The 20232-nt window shown below is 34.1% G+C and overlaps 1 protein-coding gene across 5 annotated transcripts in view; it reads left to right on the top strand.

Annotated features, from left to right (window-relative positions):
- The window catches only part of LOC136043853 (serine-rich adhesin for platelets-like), a 267313-nt gene that overhangs the window by 199897 nt on the left and 47184 nt on the right, over nucleotides 1-20232 (top strand). For all 5 annotated transcript variants that reach the window (XM_065728839.1, XM_065728804.1, XM_065728812.1 and 2 more), the window contains 2 exons: nucleotides 13248-13354; nucleotides 16581-16865. In XM_065728839.1, the coding sequence (XP_065584911.1) occupies nucleotides 13248-13354; nucleotides 16581-16865 (392 nt within the window). The remainder of the gene's footprint in view (nucleotides 1-13247; nucleotides 13355-16580; nucleotides 16866-20232) is intronic.

The raw sequence follows: 20232 nt of genomic DNA, 5'->3' as shown, positions 1-20232 counted from the left end.
ATTAAAAAAAAAACTTGTTTTTCAAACAGTTCGTGGTAACGAACTGTAGTAAGGAGCGACCCGACTCAATAGTAACCAAAACTCTAAAAAATGGAATTTTGATATCAATTTGATATCAGTCGGGTCTTCGTAGTTATTTATGAATGGTAATTAGTTTTTCTCAGGATTGTTTGATAATGAATCGTCTTGAGAACGGTAAGTATAATGGTAGTTTTTTTCTTAAGATTGTTGCATAACAAATTCCTTCAGATTTTCTTATCAAAAAGTTCGTGGTAACGAACTCTAGTAAGGAGCGACCCGGCTCAATAGTAACCAAAACTCTAAAAAATGGCATTTTGATACCAATAGCTACATCAAAAGAATTGCATTTTAATGCTGGTTTTAAATATATAAGTTTAATCAAGTTTAGTCTTACCCACCAAAAGTTATGAGCCTGAGAAAATTTTCCTTATTTTAGAAAATAGGGGAAAACAACCCCTAAAAGTCATAGAATCTTAACAAAAATCCCACCATGAGATTCAGCGTATCAGAGAACCCTACTTTTGAAGTTTCAAGCTCCTATCTACAAAAATGTGGAATTCTGTATTTTTCGCCAGAAGACAGATCACAGATGCGCATTTATTTGTTTGTTTTTTTCCCCAGGGGTGATCGTATCGACCCAGTTGTCCTAGAATCTTGCGAGAGGGCTCATTCTAACGGAAATAGAAAGCTCTAGGGCCATTTTAAAGTGACAAAAAAAATGGAGGGCCCCTAGGCCCCCTAATACGCTAATCATTTTCCCAAAGTCACCAAATAAAAATTCTGAGATAGCCATTTTATTCAGCGTAGTCAAAAAACCTTATAACTATGTCTTTGGGGACGATTTACTCCCTCACAGTTCCCATGGGAGGGGCCACAAGTTACAAACTTTGGCCAGTGCTTACATATAGTGATGGTTATTTGGAAGTGTGCAGACGTTTTCATGGGGATTTTTAGGTTGTGGGGGGGTCGATAAGAGGGGGGTTTGTTTGGGGAACTTTCCTTGGAGGAATTTGTCATGGGGGAAGAAAATTTTCATGAAGGGAATGCAGGATATTCTAGCATTATTTAAAAAGAAATAAAAAAATAAATATGAAAAAGTTTTTCAACTCAAAGTAAGAAGAAGCATTAAAACTTAAAACAAACAGAAATTATTACGCATATAATGGGCTCACTTCCTCCTAATACCTCGCTCTTTGCTCTAAAGTATTTTTAGTAATTTCAACTGTTTATTCTATGCGTTTTGTTATTCATGGGTCATTCTTAAGAAATTGGGACAACATTTGAGCCTTAGTGTAAAGAGCGAGGTGGTGAACCCCTTCATATATAATAAAAACATGAGAATACAGAAGTTCGTTACGTAAGCTAATTTGTAAGTTATGTATATCTTTTACTAATAAAAACATTCGTAAGAAATTAAAAGTTCTAGTTGCCAAAAATCGGAGGGCAACTAGGTCTCCTCCCCCGTTCCTTTTTTTCTCAAAATCATTCGATCAAAACTGTGAGAAAGCCATTTAGCCAAAAAAAATAAATATAAAATTTCATTTTAATTATTCATCTGCGGAGAGCCAAAATCAAGACAAGCATTGATTCAAAACGTTCAGAAATTAAATAAAAAAAAAACAAGTTGTTTTTAACGAAAAGTAAGGAGCGGCATTAAAACTTAAAACGAACAGAAATTACTTCATATATGAAAGGGGCTGCTTCCTCATCAACGCCCCGCTCTTAACGCTAAAGTCTTTTACTGTTGTAGAAAGTAGAGTTAAGAGAAAGAGTCAAACTTTAGCGTAAAGAGCGGGGCGTTGATGAGGAAGCAGCCCCTTTCATATATGAAGTAATTTCTGTTCGTTTTAAGTTTTAACGTCGCTCCTTACTTTTCGTTAAAAAAAACTTGTTTTTCTATTTAATTTTATTTAATACCTTTACGAAACGCTAGAGAGAGCAAGTGACGTCTTAAATAAAGCAAACCAATTAATTTAGAATTTGGGGTGGTGACAATGCAATTCGACCATGGAAGCAGCAAAAAGAAACTATGTAGCCGGTTTTGAGGCCGGGCCCCGGCATGGCTACGTCACAACCTTGTATATGTTGATGCTCATTGTCACTTATATTGTAACCGCAGAAAATATGAGCCTTTTCTTTATGTTATGGCGTCACCATAGATCGATACAAACACCCTGAGAAAAATACAAATTCTTCCTTAAAGTTTTGACCTTTTTAGGTCTTTTTATTGGCCAGTCATGCATCAATATGCCAGTTAAGACAAAAACAACAATGTAGCCGATTATGAAGCCAGGCCCCGGATCTAGGCATGTTGCTACTCTTTCTATGGAAAAATCGAGTGTTCTACAGGGAATCCATAGAACGTTGAAGGGTCCCAATGACTTGTAATAAACAGTTGCATTGCCATTACAATTCCTTTACCGAAGGTATATACACAGTTTTGTGGAAAAGTCAAATTATTAAATACTTTGTTACAGTACAGCGGATGAAAGTGTGCGCCTTGATCAGAGGTTTACTGGTTCAATCCTGCCTGTGGCTAAAAATCTAAGCTAAAAACAAAAATTGTTAAAAACAAAAGGGTGGTTAAAAACAAAAATTCAAAATCAACGGACTAAATCAAGGACTAACACAACGGACTAAGTTTGAATTAAAATTAAGTAGTTGTGGGCATGTATGGCTAATTGTAGAAAAAGCCAAGGCAGATAGTCCGATTGAGTGAGAGGGAAATCTGGCATAGACCCTTATTAGGATTATATGAAAATAATGTCAGTTCGTTTGTTAATAGATAAATCTTTCTATCATCCGTTCTTGCGTTATTCTTAGGGCTTTAAAAAAATTAGCCGAAAGTGAACCGAAAAAATCAGTAGAAAATGAACAAAAAATCAGCAGAAAATGAACATATACCTCATGGAGATCTAGAAACCGTAACTATCATGAATGTTATAACAAAGAATAAAACACTGCCGCAAACCTAAGCCATTCATTAAAAAGAAACTCCACCCCCCCCCCCCCCCTAAAAAAAGAATCAATTGATCTTCATGAAGATTACACTATGAGATTCAGAGTATTAGAGAATCCTGCTGTAGAGGTTTCAAACTCCTATTTAAAAAATCGTAGTATTTTGTAAATTTTTACAGGAAGAAAGATCACAGATACGTTTTTTCAAGGGTGATTGTATCGAACCAGTAGTCACATGAGACCATTACAGGGCTCATTCGAATGGGAATTAAAAGTTATATTGTCCTTTTTAATTTACCATAAAGGTCAGACGGTAACTAGCCCTTCTCCCTCACCTGTTTTTCTTCAAAAACTTCTGATTGAAATTTTGAGATGGCTAGTTGGTTCAGTGTGTTTAAAGGGTCAAATAGCGATCACTCTGGAGATGGCTTGACTCTCCACTGCCCCTGGAGAAGGGCCTGTTTTGATATTATAGATATAACGTTTGTTATCGGAAAATATATTGATTTTTTTAGATGGATTTTGTGTGGGGGGTTCTCCATGAGGAGAATTTCTCTTTGTAAAGAACGTTTCTGGGGGGAATTTCACAAAGGGGAGGGGAGTTTCTGACATGATTTGAAAAAGTGGTAGAAATTGAATTAAACAAAAAAAAATTCTCAACTTTAAGTAAAGAGCAACATTAAGGTAAAACGAACTGATGTTATTCCGTATTCGAGGAGGAATCCCTTGCTCTTTACGCTAAAGTTGGATTTTTTTTTTCTGTCCCAATTCCTTATGAGCGGTGTCTGAAACACAGTGACCGTCGAACGTGAATTAGAAGAATTAAAAAAAAAAGTTAAGACTTTAGCGTATAGATTAAGGGTCATCCCACTCTCATATACAAAATAATATCCGCTCGTTTTATTTTAATGTTGCTCGCTCCTTACTTTCAGTTGGAATTTTTTTTTTTTTGTTTAAGAATGTTAAAAAATTACGGACTTAACAGGAAATGACAAAAAAAGTGAAGCTCCAAACAAAGTAGGATGGAGGATAAGTGTTGCAATTGCGCTGGCTTTTGATGGTTTGGCTCTGTAATGTGTAGTGGTTCTACGTAGGGATAAACCGTTTTCGACCTTAATTGTTGTAAATTCTGCTTCCAAAAATTACCGACTATACAAGTTTTTTTTAACACAATTTTCTAATTTAATTGCCACGAATTGAAATTAGTGGTCAAATATCGGTGGTCCAATATGGTTCTGAAGGATGGGCGCTCCGAAAAGCCGATGAAAATTTGCTTGATGTTTTCCAGAGACATTGCCTACGGATTTTTCCGGGTACCCGACTGACTGACCCTATTTCAAACAGTAGGCTGTACGAAAAGTGGGGTTCAATCCCACTTTCTAGGGCTATAATGAGAGAAAGGTTGATCATTCTCATCATATTTAATATCAATATCACAATTTTTTTTTCAATATTACCGATCATTGTGTTGTTACAGGAGCCATTGGGGTGACTTTCCGAGCTCGGCTAGAGTTGACCCGCCCCGAAAAGGTTATCTAGAAAAATCTGAGGCAGGTAGATAGAAAGGTTGAACATACCAGAAAATATACAAATTTCTTTTACAAATAATATTTGAATCCTAATTAAAAATTAATGTTCCATAGTTAGTATCAATATGCACGCATTTATAGTTGCTAGGTCTAGGAAGATGAAAATGTTATAAGACCTTTAGTTTTATTCTTCGGAACACATTTGAACCGGGTCGGCTCCAAAGATTTAGAATTTCCTAAGAATTCTAGTAGATTTTCTGCTTTTACTTCAATTTTTCATTTTGCGGATCTTGAAAAACTACGTGAAAACATCTTAACTCTATTTTACATTTGACGACAATTGTGCAACGATCGTGAGAAATTCATAAATTCATCTTAATCTTAAGAGAGAATTAAATAAAAAAAGCAAGTTTTTTTAACTGAAAGTAAGGAGCGACATTAAAACTTAAAACGAACAGAAATTACTTCGTATATGAAAGGGACTGCTTCCTCATCAACGCCCCGCTCTCAACTCTTCTTTTTAAAACAGTAAAAAACTTTAGCGTAAAGAGCGGGGTGTTGATGAGGAAGCAGCCCCTTTCATATACGAAGTAATTTCTGTTCGCTTTAAGTTTCAACGCCGCTCCTTACTTTCAGATAAATAAAAAAAAAAAATTATTACATTTTTGAACGTTTTTGAATCAATGCATGTTTTGATTTTGGCTCTCCGCAGAGGAATAATTAAAACGAACTTTGCATATTTATTTTTTTGGCTAGACGGCTTTCTCATAGTTTTGATCGAATGATTTTGAGAAAAAAAGGAGCAGGGGAGGAAGCCTATTTGCCCTCCTATTTTTTGGTCACTTAAAAAGGCAACTAGAACTTCTAATTTTTTACGACTGTTTTTATTAGCAAAAGATATACGTAACTTATAAATTAGCTTATGTAACGATTTTTTGTATTCTCATGTTTTTATTACATATACGAGGGGTTCACCCCTTCGTCAGTACCTCTGAATCACAAAAGCCATAGAATAAATAGTTGAAATTACTAAAAAAAAAATTAGCGTAAAGAGCGAGGTATTAGGAGGTGAGCCCCTCATATGCGTAATAATTTCTGTTCGTTTTAAGTTTTAATGCTGCTCCTTACTTCCAGTTGAAAAAACTTTTTCATATTCATTTTTTCATTGTGTTTTTTTTAAATAATGCTAGAAAATCCTGCGCTCCCTTCATGGAAATTTTCTTCCCCCATGAAAAATTCCTCCATGGAAAGATCCCTCAGCATGTCCCCCTATTCTCAACCCCTCCCCCAGCCGAAAAATGTCTGTACCATTCCCAATAACCATTACTATATGTAAGCACTGGTCAAAGTTTGTAACTTGTAGCCCCTCCCACGGGGACTGTGGGAGAGTAAGTCGTCCCCAAAGACATAGTTATAAGGTTTTTCGACTACGCTGAATAAAATGGCTATCTTAGAATTTTTATCCGTTGACTTCGGAAAAATAATAAGCGTGGAAGGGGGCCTAGGTGCCCTCCAATTTTTTTGGTCACTTAAAAAGGGAATTAGAACTTTTCATTTCTGTTAGAATGAGCCCTCTTGTAACATTCTAGGACAAGATGGTCGATACGATCACCCCTGGGAAAAAAAACAAAAGAAACAAACAAATAAACACGCATCCCTGATCTGCCTTCTGGCAAAAAATACAAAATTCCACATTTTTGTAGATAACAGCTTGAAACTTCTACAATAGGGTTCTCTGATACGCTGAATTTGATGTTGTGATTTTAGTTAAGATTCTATGACTTTTAAGGGGTGTTTCACCCTATTTTCTAAAATAGAGTAAATTTTCTCAGGCTCGTAACTTTCGATGGGTAAGACTAAACTTGATGAAACTTATGTATTTAAAATCAACATTAAAATGCTATTCTTTTGATGTAGCTTTTGGTATCAAAATGATTTTTTTTAGAGTTTTAATTACTATTGAGGCGGGTCGCTCCTTACTACAGTTCGTTACCACGAACCTTTTGATAAGAAAATCTGAAGGTATTTGTTATGCAAGAATCTTAAAAAACTACCATTATACTTACCGTTCTCAAGACGATTCATTATCAAACAATCTTGAGAAAAACTAATTACCATTCATAAATAACTACGAATACCCGACTGCCTTTCCATATTGAAATAAATACAGGTAAAACAATTATTGGAATTAATCCAAGTCAGTGAAATTTTTCATCCCTAAATGAATATTTCGGCACTATATCCAAGGGTCGTCTTCAGCAAAGCACTTATACGAATATAAATAAGTTTTACAATGTATACGACCTCTAAAACCAAAATAAAAAAATTAAACAGGCCTATAATCATCAGTTCAAAGGAGTTCAACCAGGACTCCTGAGTTTTATTTTATTTTTATATGTGCTTTGCTGAGGACAGCCATTGGATAACGAGCCGAAATATTCATTTAGGGATGAAAAATTTCACTGACTTGGATTAATTCTTCATTGTTGTACCTGTTGTTGTTTGCGTTACCATTCCATTTTCTATTCTCTAAGTTTAACATTTTTACAGATTGTATCAGGAAATAAAAAATATCTAGGTCCAGGTGAGAGAAAAAACTTGATATTATAAAAAAGATGACGGATGCGTGTTTATTGTTGTTGTTGTTTTTTTTTTTTTTTTTTTTTTTTTTGCAGGGGTGACCGCATCAAACCATTGTTCCTAAAAATTGGTATAGGATGTATTTGAATGGAAATTAAAAGTTTTAGTGCACTTTTTAAGTGATTAAAAAGATTAGGGCAACTATCCTACCTCTCACGCCCCATTTTTCTCCAAAGACATTCAATGAATATTTTGAGATAGTCATTTAATTCCGCACAGATGATAGGTTGAATTACTATCCCCCTGAGGATGACATGACCTACCGCCGCCCCCGGAGAAATGCCCGAAAGTTGTGCTATTTGCTTATTGGTTATATTTAGTGTATATTACTGGGAAATATACGAAAATTTCTAAAAAGAGGGATTTTCTGTAGGGGCGGAGGGATTCTCCTATGGAATAATTTCTGTGGTGAGGGAAGTTTCTGACAGGACTTTCACAGGGGACATCTTGCACCAGAGGAGAGGGGGATTTCCTGGCATGATCTGAAAAACGGCCTTAAATAAAATTTTTCCTGAATTTACATTTTTCCTGTTTATAAAACACAGTGATGTAAAAAACAGGCTTTTGAACTAAAAGTAAGTAGCAATATTCAAAATTGAAACGAGCAGAAATTATTCCAAATATGAGGGGGTGTAACTTCCTCATGCTTTACTCTTTACAATATAATTGACTTTTTTCCCAATATTTTAAGAACGACTCCTGAAACACGGGGTCATTAAATTTAAATCAAATCCATTTTTTAAGAACTTTAAGACTTTAGCGTAGAGAGTGAGAAATGAGTAAGGGGCAGCCCCCCCTCATAAACGGAATAATTTCTGTTCGTTTTAGGTTGTAATGTTGCTCATTACTTTCAATTGAGAAAAGCTTGTTTTTTATATTATTTAATATGTAAAAAACATACCATTTTCTTCTGTTTGAGAACCTACAATTTATCGAAATTTATTCTTTTAAGCAATTTTGAGCGATCGGTTAGCTATCTTAGAATTCTAGTATGCATTTCTTAAACGGGATTACCCGGCTCTCCTTTGTGTGTTTGAGTTAAAATCTTGTATATACATTGATTTTCATTGACAATACACAAATCAATCATAATAAAATAAAATTAATTAATTAATTAAGCTATAACAGTTAAAACTACTTATATTGGCTTTTAGACGCTGCTGCGTTTATTCTGATGATTTGTTTATTATATGGCGATGAATAAGTAAAGAAACTAGATTAACGTTAATCCAGATTAAAAGATTTAAAATAAAATAAATTCTTGATAAAAAATCCTTATATTTTCAAAGACTATAGAGCGTTAAAAAAAAAGTTTTATTTCTTGCTACCCAGAAGGATTAAGATTTTTAAACCTCAGATAAAAGCCTAAGGCAGTCTATATCCTGATGAAAATGATGAGGTCTTCATGCACCGACACTGAAAGGTCTTCGAACAGTTACAAAATGCGTCATGACTACCCCAGACATGTGTTTTGGTAAACACAAATTTTCAGTTTTCTGATTAATTTTGTAATTTATCAAGTGCCCGTTATACTACTCCTTTGATACTGCTAAGTAACAGGGATGCCAATTCATCAATATGTAGAAGGAAGAATGACTTTTTTTTATTTTTTATCAAACTGTAAAAATAACAATTGGAGGGAGGGGATTTTGTTTTTTATTTAAACCCCAAAAAGAATTTTTCAAAATCTAGAGGGTTGTAATTGCTAGACCCCTTCCCCACTCAGTCGGTGCCCCCTGATAAGTGACGTGCAAATGTCATGACACCCAGTTTCAGAAGAAATAATCTACAACAATCCCCAGGTAACTAAAAGATGATTGAGTCATTATATGCTGTAATGTGATTTTCCATATAGTCTTGGGAGTATAGACCATCTTAGGAGTATATAATAATAACGATTATAATCACTCAATAAGAGAAGTTTTATTTACATATCCTCTTCCTCTTCTAATTTATTTGAAATGAAATTCATTTATGCTTTCTAATAAAAGATGGAAGCGTAAACAAACCTGAAAGTCGGTCAGATTGGAAATCTAAATCCTATTATTCCAGTTGACTTTCGAATCCTCTTGATTTGATCCTAATAATTTTATTAATAAAAATTAATGGGAAAGCTGACATTTCCTTTCCTTGAAAACTTACTAAGTTTCGGTTTTCAATATGGGTAATTTCTAAGAGTTCGCTGGAGATAAATTGGATTTTACATAGACTGGTTATTAAAATTTGGATGTAAAAGGAAATTAGCTATCCGTTAAATTTATGCTGGAAGCATTTGGAATGTCTAGCTTTCGAGAGTGAAACGTATGAAAGGGACCCTAAAATAATTCAAAACGGTACAGGAGGATTCAAATCATTTATGCTGGAATTCACCATGAGAACAAGTATTAATTAGATGATTTTGTCAACTTATGTCCATTTTGAAAATAGTTTCTATTCTTTACTTTGCCTGTATTGGGTTCATGGTTAACACATTTAAACACTTTGGAATACCCAGCTGAATTCGAGGCAACTTTAAGGATAATTCCTTATTTTTAAGAAATCCTAGCCGAATTTCCGGAAAATGAGAAAGTCAGGAAATAATTGCTAAAAAATGAAAGTCGAAAAAAAATTTCCATTTTTAAAATTAACAATAAAACCATTTAATGTTAAATGGACACTACTTAAACCATTTTTAACCAGTCTCTTAACCATTTTCTACTTAACCATTTAACCAGTCTCGAAAGATACTTTGATGTAAATGCTGAAAACATTTCTTGCGCCTCTTATTGAGATAAAATATAAAAAAAAACTAATTTTTTTAGCTGAAAGTAAGGAGCGACATTAAAACTTAAAACGAACAGAAATTACTCCGTATATGAAGTGGGTTGTCCCCTCCGCAATCCCTCGCTCTTTACGCTAAAGCTTTTAATTGTTTTAAAAAGTAGAATTGTGGCAAAGAGTCAAACTTTAGCGTAAAGAGCGTGGGATTGTGGAGGGGACAACCCATTTCATAGACGGAGTAATTTCTGTTCGTTTTAAGTTTTAATGTTGCTCCTTACTTTCAGCTAAAAAATTAGTTTTTTTTTCATTTAATTTCTGAACGTTTTTGAATTAATGCATGTTTGGTTTTGGCTCTCCGCACATAAATTATTAAAGTGAAATTTGTATATTAATTCTTTTTTGGCTAAATGGCTTTCTCTTAGTTTTGATCAGACGATATTGAGAAATAAGGGGTGGAGAAGGAGGCCTAGTTGCCCTTCAATTTTTCGGTTACTTAAAAAGGCAACTAGAACTTTTAATTTTTAATGAACGTTTTTATTAGTAAAAAATATACGTAACTTAAGAATTAACTTACGTAACAAACTTTCATAACCTTATATTTTTATTATGTATGCGAGGGGGTTTGTACCCTCGTTAATACCTCGCTCTTTACACTAAATCCTAAGTTTTGTCCCAATTCTTTAAGAATGACCCCTGAATCAGAAAGGCCGTAGAATAAATAGTCGAAATTACTAAAAATACTTTAGCATAAAGAGCAAGGTATTTATCTCCTCCTAAATACCTCGCTCTTTATGCTAAAGTATTTTTAGAACCCCTCATATGCGTAATAATCTCTGTTCGTTTTAAGTTTCAATGCTACTTCTTCCTTTCATTTGAAAAAACGTTTTCATGTTTATTTTTCATTGTTTTCTTATAGTAATGCTAGAGAATCCTGCGCCCTTTTCATTGAATTTTTCTTCCCCCATGACAGATTCCTCCAAGGAAAAAATCCTCCAACATAGCCCCCTCTCCTCAGCCCCACCCCCAAACAAAATAAAATCCCCCCTGAAAACGTCTGTACATTTCCCAATAACCATTACTATATGTAAACACTGGTCAAAGTTTGTAACTTGCAGCCCCTCCCCCAGGGATTGTGGGGGAGTAAGTCATCCCCAAAGACATAGTTATTATGGTTTTCGACTATGATGAACAAAATGGCTATCTCAAAATTTTGATTCGTTGACTTTGGGAAAAAAAGAGCGAGGGAGGGGGCCTAGATGCCCTCCAATTTTTTTGGTCACTTAAAAAGGGCACTAGAACTTTTCATTTCCGTTCGAATGAGCCCTCTTGCGACATTCTAGGACCACTTGGTCGATACCATGACCCCTGGGAAAAAAAAAAACAAATAAACACGCACCCGTGATTTGTCTTCTGGCAAAAAATACAAAATTCCACATTTTTGTAGATAGGAGCTTGAAACTTCTACAGTAGGGTTCTCTGATACGCTGAATCTGATGGTGTCATTTTCGTTAAGATCCTACTACTTTTAGGGGGTGTTTCCCCCTATTTTCCTAAATAAGGCAAATTTTCTCAGGCTCGTAACTTTTGATGGGTAAGACTAAACTTGATGAATCTTATATATTTAAAATCAGCATTAAAATGCAATTCTTTTGATGTAGCTATTGATATCAAAATTCAATTTTTTAGAGTTTTGGTTACTATTGAGCCGGGTCGCTCCTTACTACAGTTCGTTACCACGAACTGTTTGATTCGATTTAAAAAAAAAGTTTTTTTTTAACGGAAAGTAAGGAGCGACATTAAAAATTAAAAAAAAGAATAGAAATTAATCCATATATGAAAGGGGTTATCCCCTTTTCAGAACCTTGCTCTTTACGCTGTCATTGCAATACGCGTCATTTTTTTTTTGCTCTATTTGATCACAGAACGTCCAAAAGTACCAATTTGAATTAATTTGAAGATTTTTTTCTGTCTTTTTTTTCTAAGTGGTTTCACTTATGATGAATGATTGATTTCATTTAATTCGTATTTTTTTATCATCTTTATCGGGCAAATTTACATTTTGGATATTATTTTTTCTACTATTCTCGAAGGATAATGAATTCATCTGATCAATTAGCTCTGTTAGACCCCTTTGCATGTGCCCCTTTTCATGGCTCCTCTATTATTTTTCACGTTCTGGATATATTAGTTTTCGTTATTTCGAAATATGTTATAATAATTCTTCTTTACCCTCCTTTCAACTTTTTTTTCAGAATATCATTATGCATGCTATTCCAGGGGAGTGTGTAAGGAAGGCTCAGGGCCCGGGCCCACCAAAGGTGTGAATTTTCCTAAATTCTGGGCATTTTTCATTCAAATTATCAAATAATTATTTTTGATAACGCCTCCACACTCCAAAAAAATTCCTGTGTGGAAGCCTGTACAATACGTTATAAATATGAAATTGCCTTTTCACGATCCACTTAAAGTATTTTGGGGTTTTTTTTTTATCACATATTTTACTAACAAGGTAAATTAATAGAGTAACTGGATTCTCTTGTACTTGTGTTTGCAGACCAAGAGATACTATATGATTATGAAAGATAACCACTAATCAACTTGTAAATTTGTGTCTTCAATATCAATGCCAATATAACAGTCTTTTGTATGAAATGGTAACAAGAGGGCTACCAAAATATTTTTTCTGGGGTAAGGGTAAGTACTACCAGGAATTTTTGTTTTTACCGAGATTTAAAGGGGAGTTTCCCCCATTTTACTCTGTTATTCCCATTTTTTTAAATATTTTATTCCTCACGGTGAAGGGATTTCCCTGCTCGTGCCCATGATTTGTACCCGTTCCAGCTGGCCCTCAAGACAATCAAGAATGCTTTAACATTACAAAGGAGGGCCCTATTCGCTATATGAAATATAATATTGTTATTTTCCTGTTTTTGATTTCTAAGGTAATTGACTTAAATTTCATTTAAGAATTTACTCTTTGGTTATTTCTTACCTTAAAAGAGGTGTCGATTATATCGAGAGCATTAGGATATCGAGCTTGACGTATTACAAAACGATTTCTAATTTTTTGACTCATTAAAAAGGTTTTAACCTGTATAGGAAGTCAAATCTTCCATCGGAACCTTCTGAGAAATCTCTTTTTCTCCCCTCGTGCCAGGAACTTCTCTTGTTATACCCAAAATACGTCTAAATTCGTGTCCCTATCCACTACTGCGTCAACCAACTAAAGATGTTTCCCATGTGAAATAAATTGTATTTAATTATACTTGGGTCTGATTTCAGAGCGTCTATTTTTAAGATTGTATATTTCGTATTTACTTTTTTTTCTCTTAAATTTAGACAAGGGAGATGCCTCATCTGAAGAGGTAGCGCCAGAGATAAGTGAAATGGAAATACAGAAAGAGAGCTTAAATACTACCACTTCAACAATCAGCTCAGATTCTTTGGTAAGACCCCTTGGAAATTGTATATATTGTTTTTTATTTAGCTGATCATCATTGGAAAGTAAGTGTATATGAGTTGATTATTTTCAAAGGACTATCGAAAGTTCTAGCGAAACCGGGTTTCACGACTTGAGAGTGAAATTGTCCTACTTCTCATTTCAGAAAGAAAAAGGAGATTAAAGATTGTGATAAGATTAAAGATTAATTTAGATAATTCAATATTTTGTACGTTCCATAGTCCAGTAAATCAAATTGTACCAGTCGTCAATTTTCTTTGACCGATACTGATAGTGGAAACAAGAAGGTAAGATTTAAAAAAAAATTATAATGAAAAAGCCTTATAGACAAACAATTTTTTTAATAGAAATCCAGTTATTTACAATATTACCTTATTATCGTTTTTATCTTATTTAAAAAAAAATAATGATTCAAAATAATTGTATAGGAAAATATAATTAACCAAAAAAGTAAATAATTATATTAGTTTAAAACTTTAAAGGATGATCTCGTCTTTCATCAGACGACAATTTCAAATTTGTAAGTAATGGTGCCCAATTTTATTCTCAAGCTAGGGTGGATGTTCAACCTAGTTGGGTATTAATTTCTAAGGCATAAAGATTGAGGAGGCAGTTTCGCAAATAAATCTCGTGACAAAGGTCATAAAAGATTGTATTGCTCGGTTTTTACAGTGGGACGTTGCTTTGATACCTCAAACAGAATCTAAAAAGCGGTGTAGTTTCAAACAACTTTTTAGATCGGTGTCGCATAAAATCCCAATTAAATTCTTAAATCGATTATTGGTCGCTAAAATTAAGCGTTTCTTCGATTTTTAATTTTAACGGATAAGGGATCTTTAATTTACATACCATTTAAGGATATTTTGGAAAGAAGTCTTGAAACACGTGTCCAATTTTAAAAAGAAAATAAAAGATTACTTTTTGGGGGAGGGGGTTATTTTTTGAATTTGATTATGAGAGGTAGTATGGTTAGTGAAGGAAGGGTGGTTAAGGTGAAGTATGATGGTTAAAATTGACGAGTGATAGAGGCCCTATTGTTGGATATTATTTATTATTTATTTCGTAAGTTATTTACTTCTATATATTTTATATAGATTTTATTAAATATTCGATTTAACAGTTGTAGCTATGTGAAGTTTCGCGCGACCACAAACCCTGTGCTAAAGTGTTGTTATTATTTATGTGTGTTTGATTATTAAAAATACAAAATTGAACTTGAGTCTTATCTTTGAAAAATGTGCTTGAATTGAAATTGATGCTGTCTCTAGACATAAATCTCCTCTAACATAGATTTTATGGTTTTCAAAAAAATAAATGTGAAGTTTTAACGGATTTAAAATTTATAGTTTCAACGTTCACTTTTTCAATTATCGTTGCAACTTTTTTTGACACTTGAAAATATTTAAAACAATTCTTTTCAAATTTAATCTCAATCAATTGAGTTTTGGAAATGTTTTAGGTAAATAACCTATTTTTATTAACCACCTATTTGTAACTGGAAAAACCGCATCTATTTTATATAGTTAGTATTCATTAAGAAACAATAAACTTTAACCTCCTACCTGAAATAGACATTTCAAAACGTTTTGTTTTGTAGGCGATCGTGTCTTGCAATACAAAAAGATATGCTAATAATCATTCCCCGTTTCCAGGCATAATTCGGTAAAAAGTTTTTGATGGAAGGGATTTTTCGTGGTTTACAAACTTGACGCATTCTTCCAAATTTATCTAAAATTAATAGCAGCTTTTTACCCCTAATGCATGTGTACGGGTACTACAGCTCACCCATGCCCAATTAATATCTTACTCTTGTTGTTTTTTTTTTTTTTTTTTTTTTTTTTTTTTTTTTTTTTTTTTTTTTTTTTTTTTTTTTTTTTTTTTTTTAACTAACTTCAATGACAGCTTACCAGTGCGCACTTATTCACTTTATTCAATCAATAGGGTTATAAAATCATCGGTAGACATAAAAATGTAAGCTTAAAAGGCCTATTTTGACAATTAGCAATGTTGGCAGAACAAAGCGTGGACAGCAGATTACAGCGCAGCACATAAATGTATATGAAAGGGTAGACATACACATTCCCACTATTCCTTTTGTTAAACTGATATTTTAACCCATTTATTTTCGGACCCAAATCCGGATCACAACCCACTCTTCGGGAAACGCTGCAACAAACCGCCTTTGAATATACTTTCCCAAGATCATAAGCTCAATTCTAAACAGAATTTGCCAAAAAAAGGTAGAAATGATAACATTTGTATATTTTTCAGTGCCATCTATTAAGATTGAAAGATTTAACAACCCTGTTTAAAACAAAATGCCATCGTTGTTAAGCTTGTCACAGGAGAAAAGGAAGACTGTTTTCCTACATTAGTAATTATATATTATATATATATATATATATATATATAATTATATTATCTATAAATTATATTCTACTAACTACTCCAACTACTACTACCACTACTGCCAACAACTTACTGCAGGACTAAGCTGCCTTATGCCAGAACAGCTAGGCACAATCCTTCCCCATTCCAAGCCATTCAAAGAATTTATAGCAATGATTCTTAATTGTAAATTAGGTTTACGATTAATAGTAAAATATTAATAAATTATAACAACTAACCGCAGCACCAAAGTGCCTGAGGCCAACACTGCTACACACGCTGCTCATCCATCTTAATCTATTGAAAGACTCCCTCTTCACACCCCCCCTGTGAAGTTCCTATTTCTGTTGTATCTATCCTTACGACATCCTTCCACTCTATCCTAAGACGGTCTGCTTTATGTTTGACCATAGATGGTGGAACGGCAAGGACAATCGATGGTAGTCTGTCATCCTTCATCCGTAGAGCATGTCCTAGCCATCGCAACTTTTCTCTCGTTATAGACCAGAAAGCGAGTAAGAGCCACATTTTTCGTTGAGCTTACTGTTTGAAGTGCGGCGAGTCAGATATACATATTATTATGACATATATAAATTAATAGGATTAATATCTCAAATGTAAACTCCTAAAATGAGCCAGGAAATTTTTCTCAATTATTTGTTGATTATAAAAATTTTCAAGTGTAGTTTCTTTTAATTTTGCTTTTTCATAGGTGCTTTCTAACAGAGGCCTCGTCTGTATAAAATATCTGGCTACTATTTCTAATTTCCCCGGGAAACTGACGTGGCTCTTAACCCTTTTTTCAATATATACTTTCATTATAGGATGTAAGCCAAGAGGAAAGGAGCCCCGAGGTCATATCACGCAATGAAAAGGAGGAGCTTTCTTATGATGATGTTGCTAACACGACTGAAAGACGAGGGGTAAAAGAAACAGACAGTGATGCTTATGAAGATATTGAGTTAAAAACTGAGGAGAATGCTGAGAAGCCTTCTACTCTACTTAAAGACGGAAATGAGAAATCAGAGCCAGTTTATGCACAAGTTAACAAAAAGAAGAAAAATTCTAAACAGGAAGAATCTGTAAACGGGACAATAGAGTTGACAGAGGTATTTAGCGTTTTCTATTTTATTGAAATATTTTAGTGAGTTGGGGGTCTTATAAGAGGTATAAAAAAATTAAATTTTGAATAGAAGAGGGGGGGGATTATCTGCAGGTTTTTTGGATTAAGACGGCTTCTTTTAGATTAATCCTGTGGGATTAGTGTTATGCATACTTTCCTTAACACTGTAAGCGTCCTATTTGCCTTTCCTGGTTATGTTTGCTATGTTTTGTTATGTTTGTTATGTTATGTTTTGTTTGTTATCTTTGCTATGTATGGTTATGTTATGTTTATCTTTCCCGGAATAATAACCGGGAATAGTGGATATTTGTACTTCCTGGTTAAGTCATTAGTGAACAAAAATGGTTGAAAAGAAAGTCTAATCCGACTTGATACCCAGTCATTAGGTATCAAGTCAGAAGCTTGAGGCGAGTGAAGTCTGGTGAAGATGCTTAAAAAATCTTTGTTAAAGTATTTTTTTAAATCTCTCTTAACCCTTTCACGACCAAGCCCTTCACTTTCGATCAAATTTGATGAAGAATACATGATTCCCGACCAAAAAACAGGTGAGTTTGAATATACTGCTAAAAACCTCCAAAAATGAGTAGGGAAAAATCTGCACAAAGTGGGACTCCTTGGTCCCACTAAACAAAGCAACCTAATCCAATACTAGCTGAAGGGACTGAGAAGTCCCGCTGAGCAAGTTACCTCTAAAAGAACAAATCGTTAATTCAGAATATAAAACTTCAATTGAGATGTAAATTATAACTCAGTCATTGACGATACTTCTGATACTCAGCAAAACAATTCCTCCGTTAATTGATTCATTTAGGCCAGTGATCTCCCAAACCACTAAGACAGACATCTTCTGGAACCGAGGCACCGCAACTCCCTCGTCCTTTCTTGTTGACTGCAAAAGTCTTCTGAAAAGTGCTTCCATTTTCCCTCTTCGACTGAGGCACAGACACGAGTCTATGCCATCTCTGGATGGTAAAGTAATCTCTGGATGATAGAAATCTTACTGTATCTGCAGAGACCCTAATCTAAACTCTAATCTGAATGCTCACATGTACAGTCCCTTTATTTTACGATTCCAGTAAGTTTCCCCAATTAATCACGACTAGTTTCCCTCTGTTTCCACTGGCTCCAAATTTATTCGTCCTTTCCCCGTGTTGCCCCAGGAGGAAATTGGGTTCTCCAAAATCTCCCTGAAATACACAGCGAAAAACTAGTGCTGTGTATTTTGCGATAACGTTTACATCTTTACGTTAACTTTTCGGAGATTTCAGAGAATACAATTTTTTTTTCGGGGAAACTCAGGGGAACCCCAAAAAATTATGGAATTGATGAAGCCCTAATTTAACCCGTGTCTTTAGCCATAAATGCCTACTACAAGTAAGAAAATAAGTATCAACGTCACCATTTCTAAAAAATGAAGAAATGAAACTCAATAAAAAAAAATTGTCCACAAGAAAATGGAAAATGTAATATCCTTTAATTTAGTACAAGGTTTAATTTTTGTAGGAACTTTCGACATTGCCAACCTGTGTTGCCTTTTGAAATTCTATTGTGCAAAATGAAATGGAAATTCAAAATTATCAGCAGAAACTTTGCATAAAGATTAAAAGGACACGGTCCTTAGTGTTGCTAGGAAATTTGCTTTAAAAAATTGTATAGGCCAAATTAATTAGCTCAAAACAAAGGTGAACACACAAAAACACAAAGGCAAAATGGATGATAAAAGCTCAACTTGGATAATAAAACTTGTAAAACACTTCAAAAAAATCAGCTGGAGGAATTTTTCTGCGATACGTAAATTCCCCTGCAACATAAAAAAAGTTTTTTTTTTAACCTGTAATTTTTTTTTATTTAGAAGTAGCAAAAAACAGTCGACAAGTTAATGCGAATGAAAAGTTACTTAACTTATGGTGCAAGAAACTGGTATGCTAATTGAAAAACATAATTATTACTATTAAAGAAAACCCTACTGATTATAGAAAGTACCATAGTTATTTTAAGTTTGAAAAATATTTATATTTTAATGCTAAAAAAAATGTTGGCATTATAAGAAAATAAGAGAAAACAATTGATAAGGAGGCTGAGGAATATTTTTCTAAATGAACCATAAAAGAGGATATCCTGATGATGTGTCCTATCCAGGTCTTTAGAGTGGGTTAATTCGATATGCCAACCTAAACCCTTATTCCTATTTTCTCAGCTAATGGGGTTTTAAATTTAAGTTTATTTTGTGGGAGTATTATAAACATTAACAGGAAAGGAGGAGACAAGAAAAGCTACTAACCTTACCAATAATAAGAATCAAGTAATACTACCAGGAGGAATAGACAACCTTTCCTTTTTCTTTATTTTTTAGAAAATTACGAAAAACGTTAAAACGTTTGGAGGGTGGCTAGGGGGGGCTTGAACCCCCCCCCCCCCCGAAATGTTTGTCTGACTCGTAAAAACGTAACAAAAATCGATACAAACAAACTTTCTATGCGTTTCTAAGTTTTTTTTTGTGTGAACCCTCTTCCACCCCCAAAGGAAATTTGTATGCAAAACAACCCGCGAAAAAAAACCTGGATACGGCCCTGGCAACAGGTGATGTTAAGTAGCACAAATATTGATCGAGGCAAATAGCTTCAATTATATAGATGGCGCTACTGGTAAGCAGATTAGATGCAATGAAGATGTAGAACGTAAAGCAGCAAAGGCTTTGCTGCCTTTTCAAAAAATTTTTGAAAAATATGACGATGGGTCTTGAAAAGTTGTATATTCTGAAACGAGGGTACTTTGGAATGTTGTGAAAGATAGACTAGGTTCTTCCTACATGAGTTGTCCAGGAATAGTCAAGCAATAAACCGCATGTAAAAAAGCGATAAAATATTGTGCTGAGATAGTTAAGTTGCGCTTTACGGGTGAAAGATAATGGGGTGCCAAAGGTCGTGCTTCTTGGAAGTTTCTGGAGCCAAAGGAAATATAGGATATTCTTGAATAGGGTGGGAATAGGTCACAAGAAAGAATTAAAAGGAGATGAAAGCTTCATGGCAGAGAATAAAACATGAATTTGTGGAGTGGACGACCATTCTTCACCAACAAATAGGGGTGGGCGAAATTACTCTATTGTCAGTAGCATTATTAGTTGTATTGGACAAAACAAGGCTGTTTTAAAATGTATTTTTGCATTTTACATTTCAAAATGCATTTTGAAACAATACATTTTTCAAAATATGTTTTTTAAACCTAGAGAGAGGGTATTTTGTAATTTTTTCAATGAAAAGTTCAAAAAGGGGAATTTTTCAATGGAAATACCGAAAAAAGTGCTTATAAAAAATATTAAAAGGAAGCAACAAACCTTGGGAGATAAAACGTTC

The sequence above is a fragment of the Artemia franciscana genome, chromosome 1, assembly GCF_032884065.1.
Source record: "Artemia franciscana chromosome 1, ASM3288406v1, whole genome shotgun sequence".
Classification (NCBI taxonomy): Eukaryota; Metazoa; Arthropoda; class Branchiopoda; order Anostraca; family Artemiidae; genus Artemia; species Artemia franciscana.
Note: the sequence above shows the minus strand (reverse complement) of the source record. Positions and strands in the feature narration are given on the sequence as shown.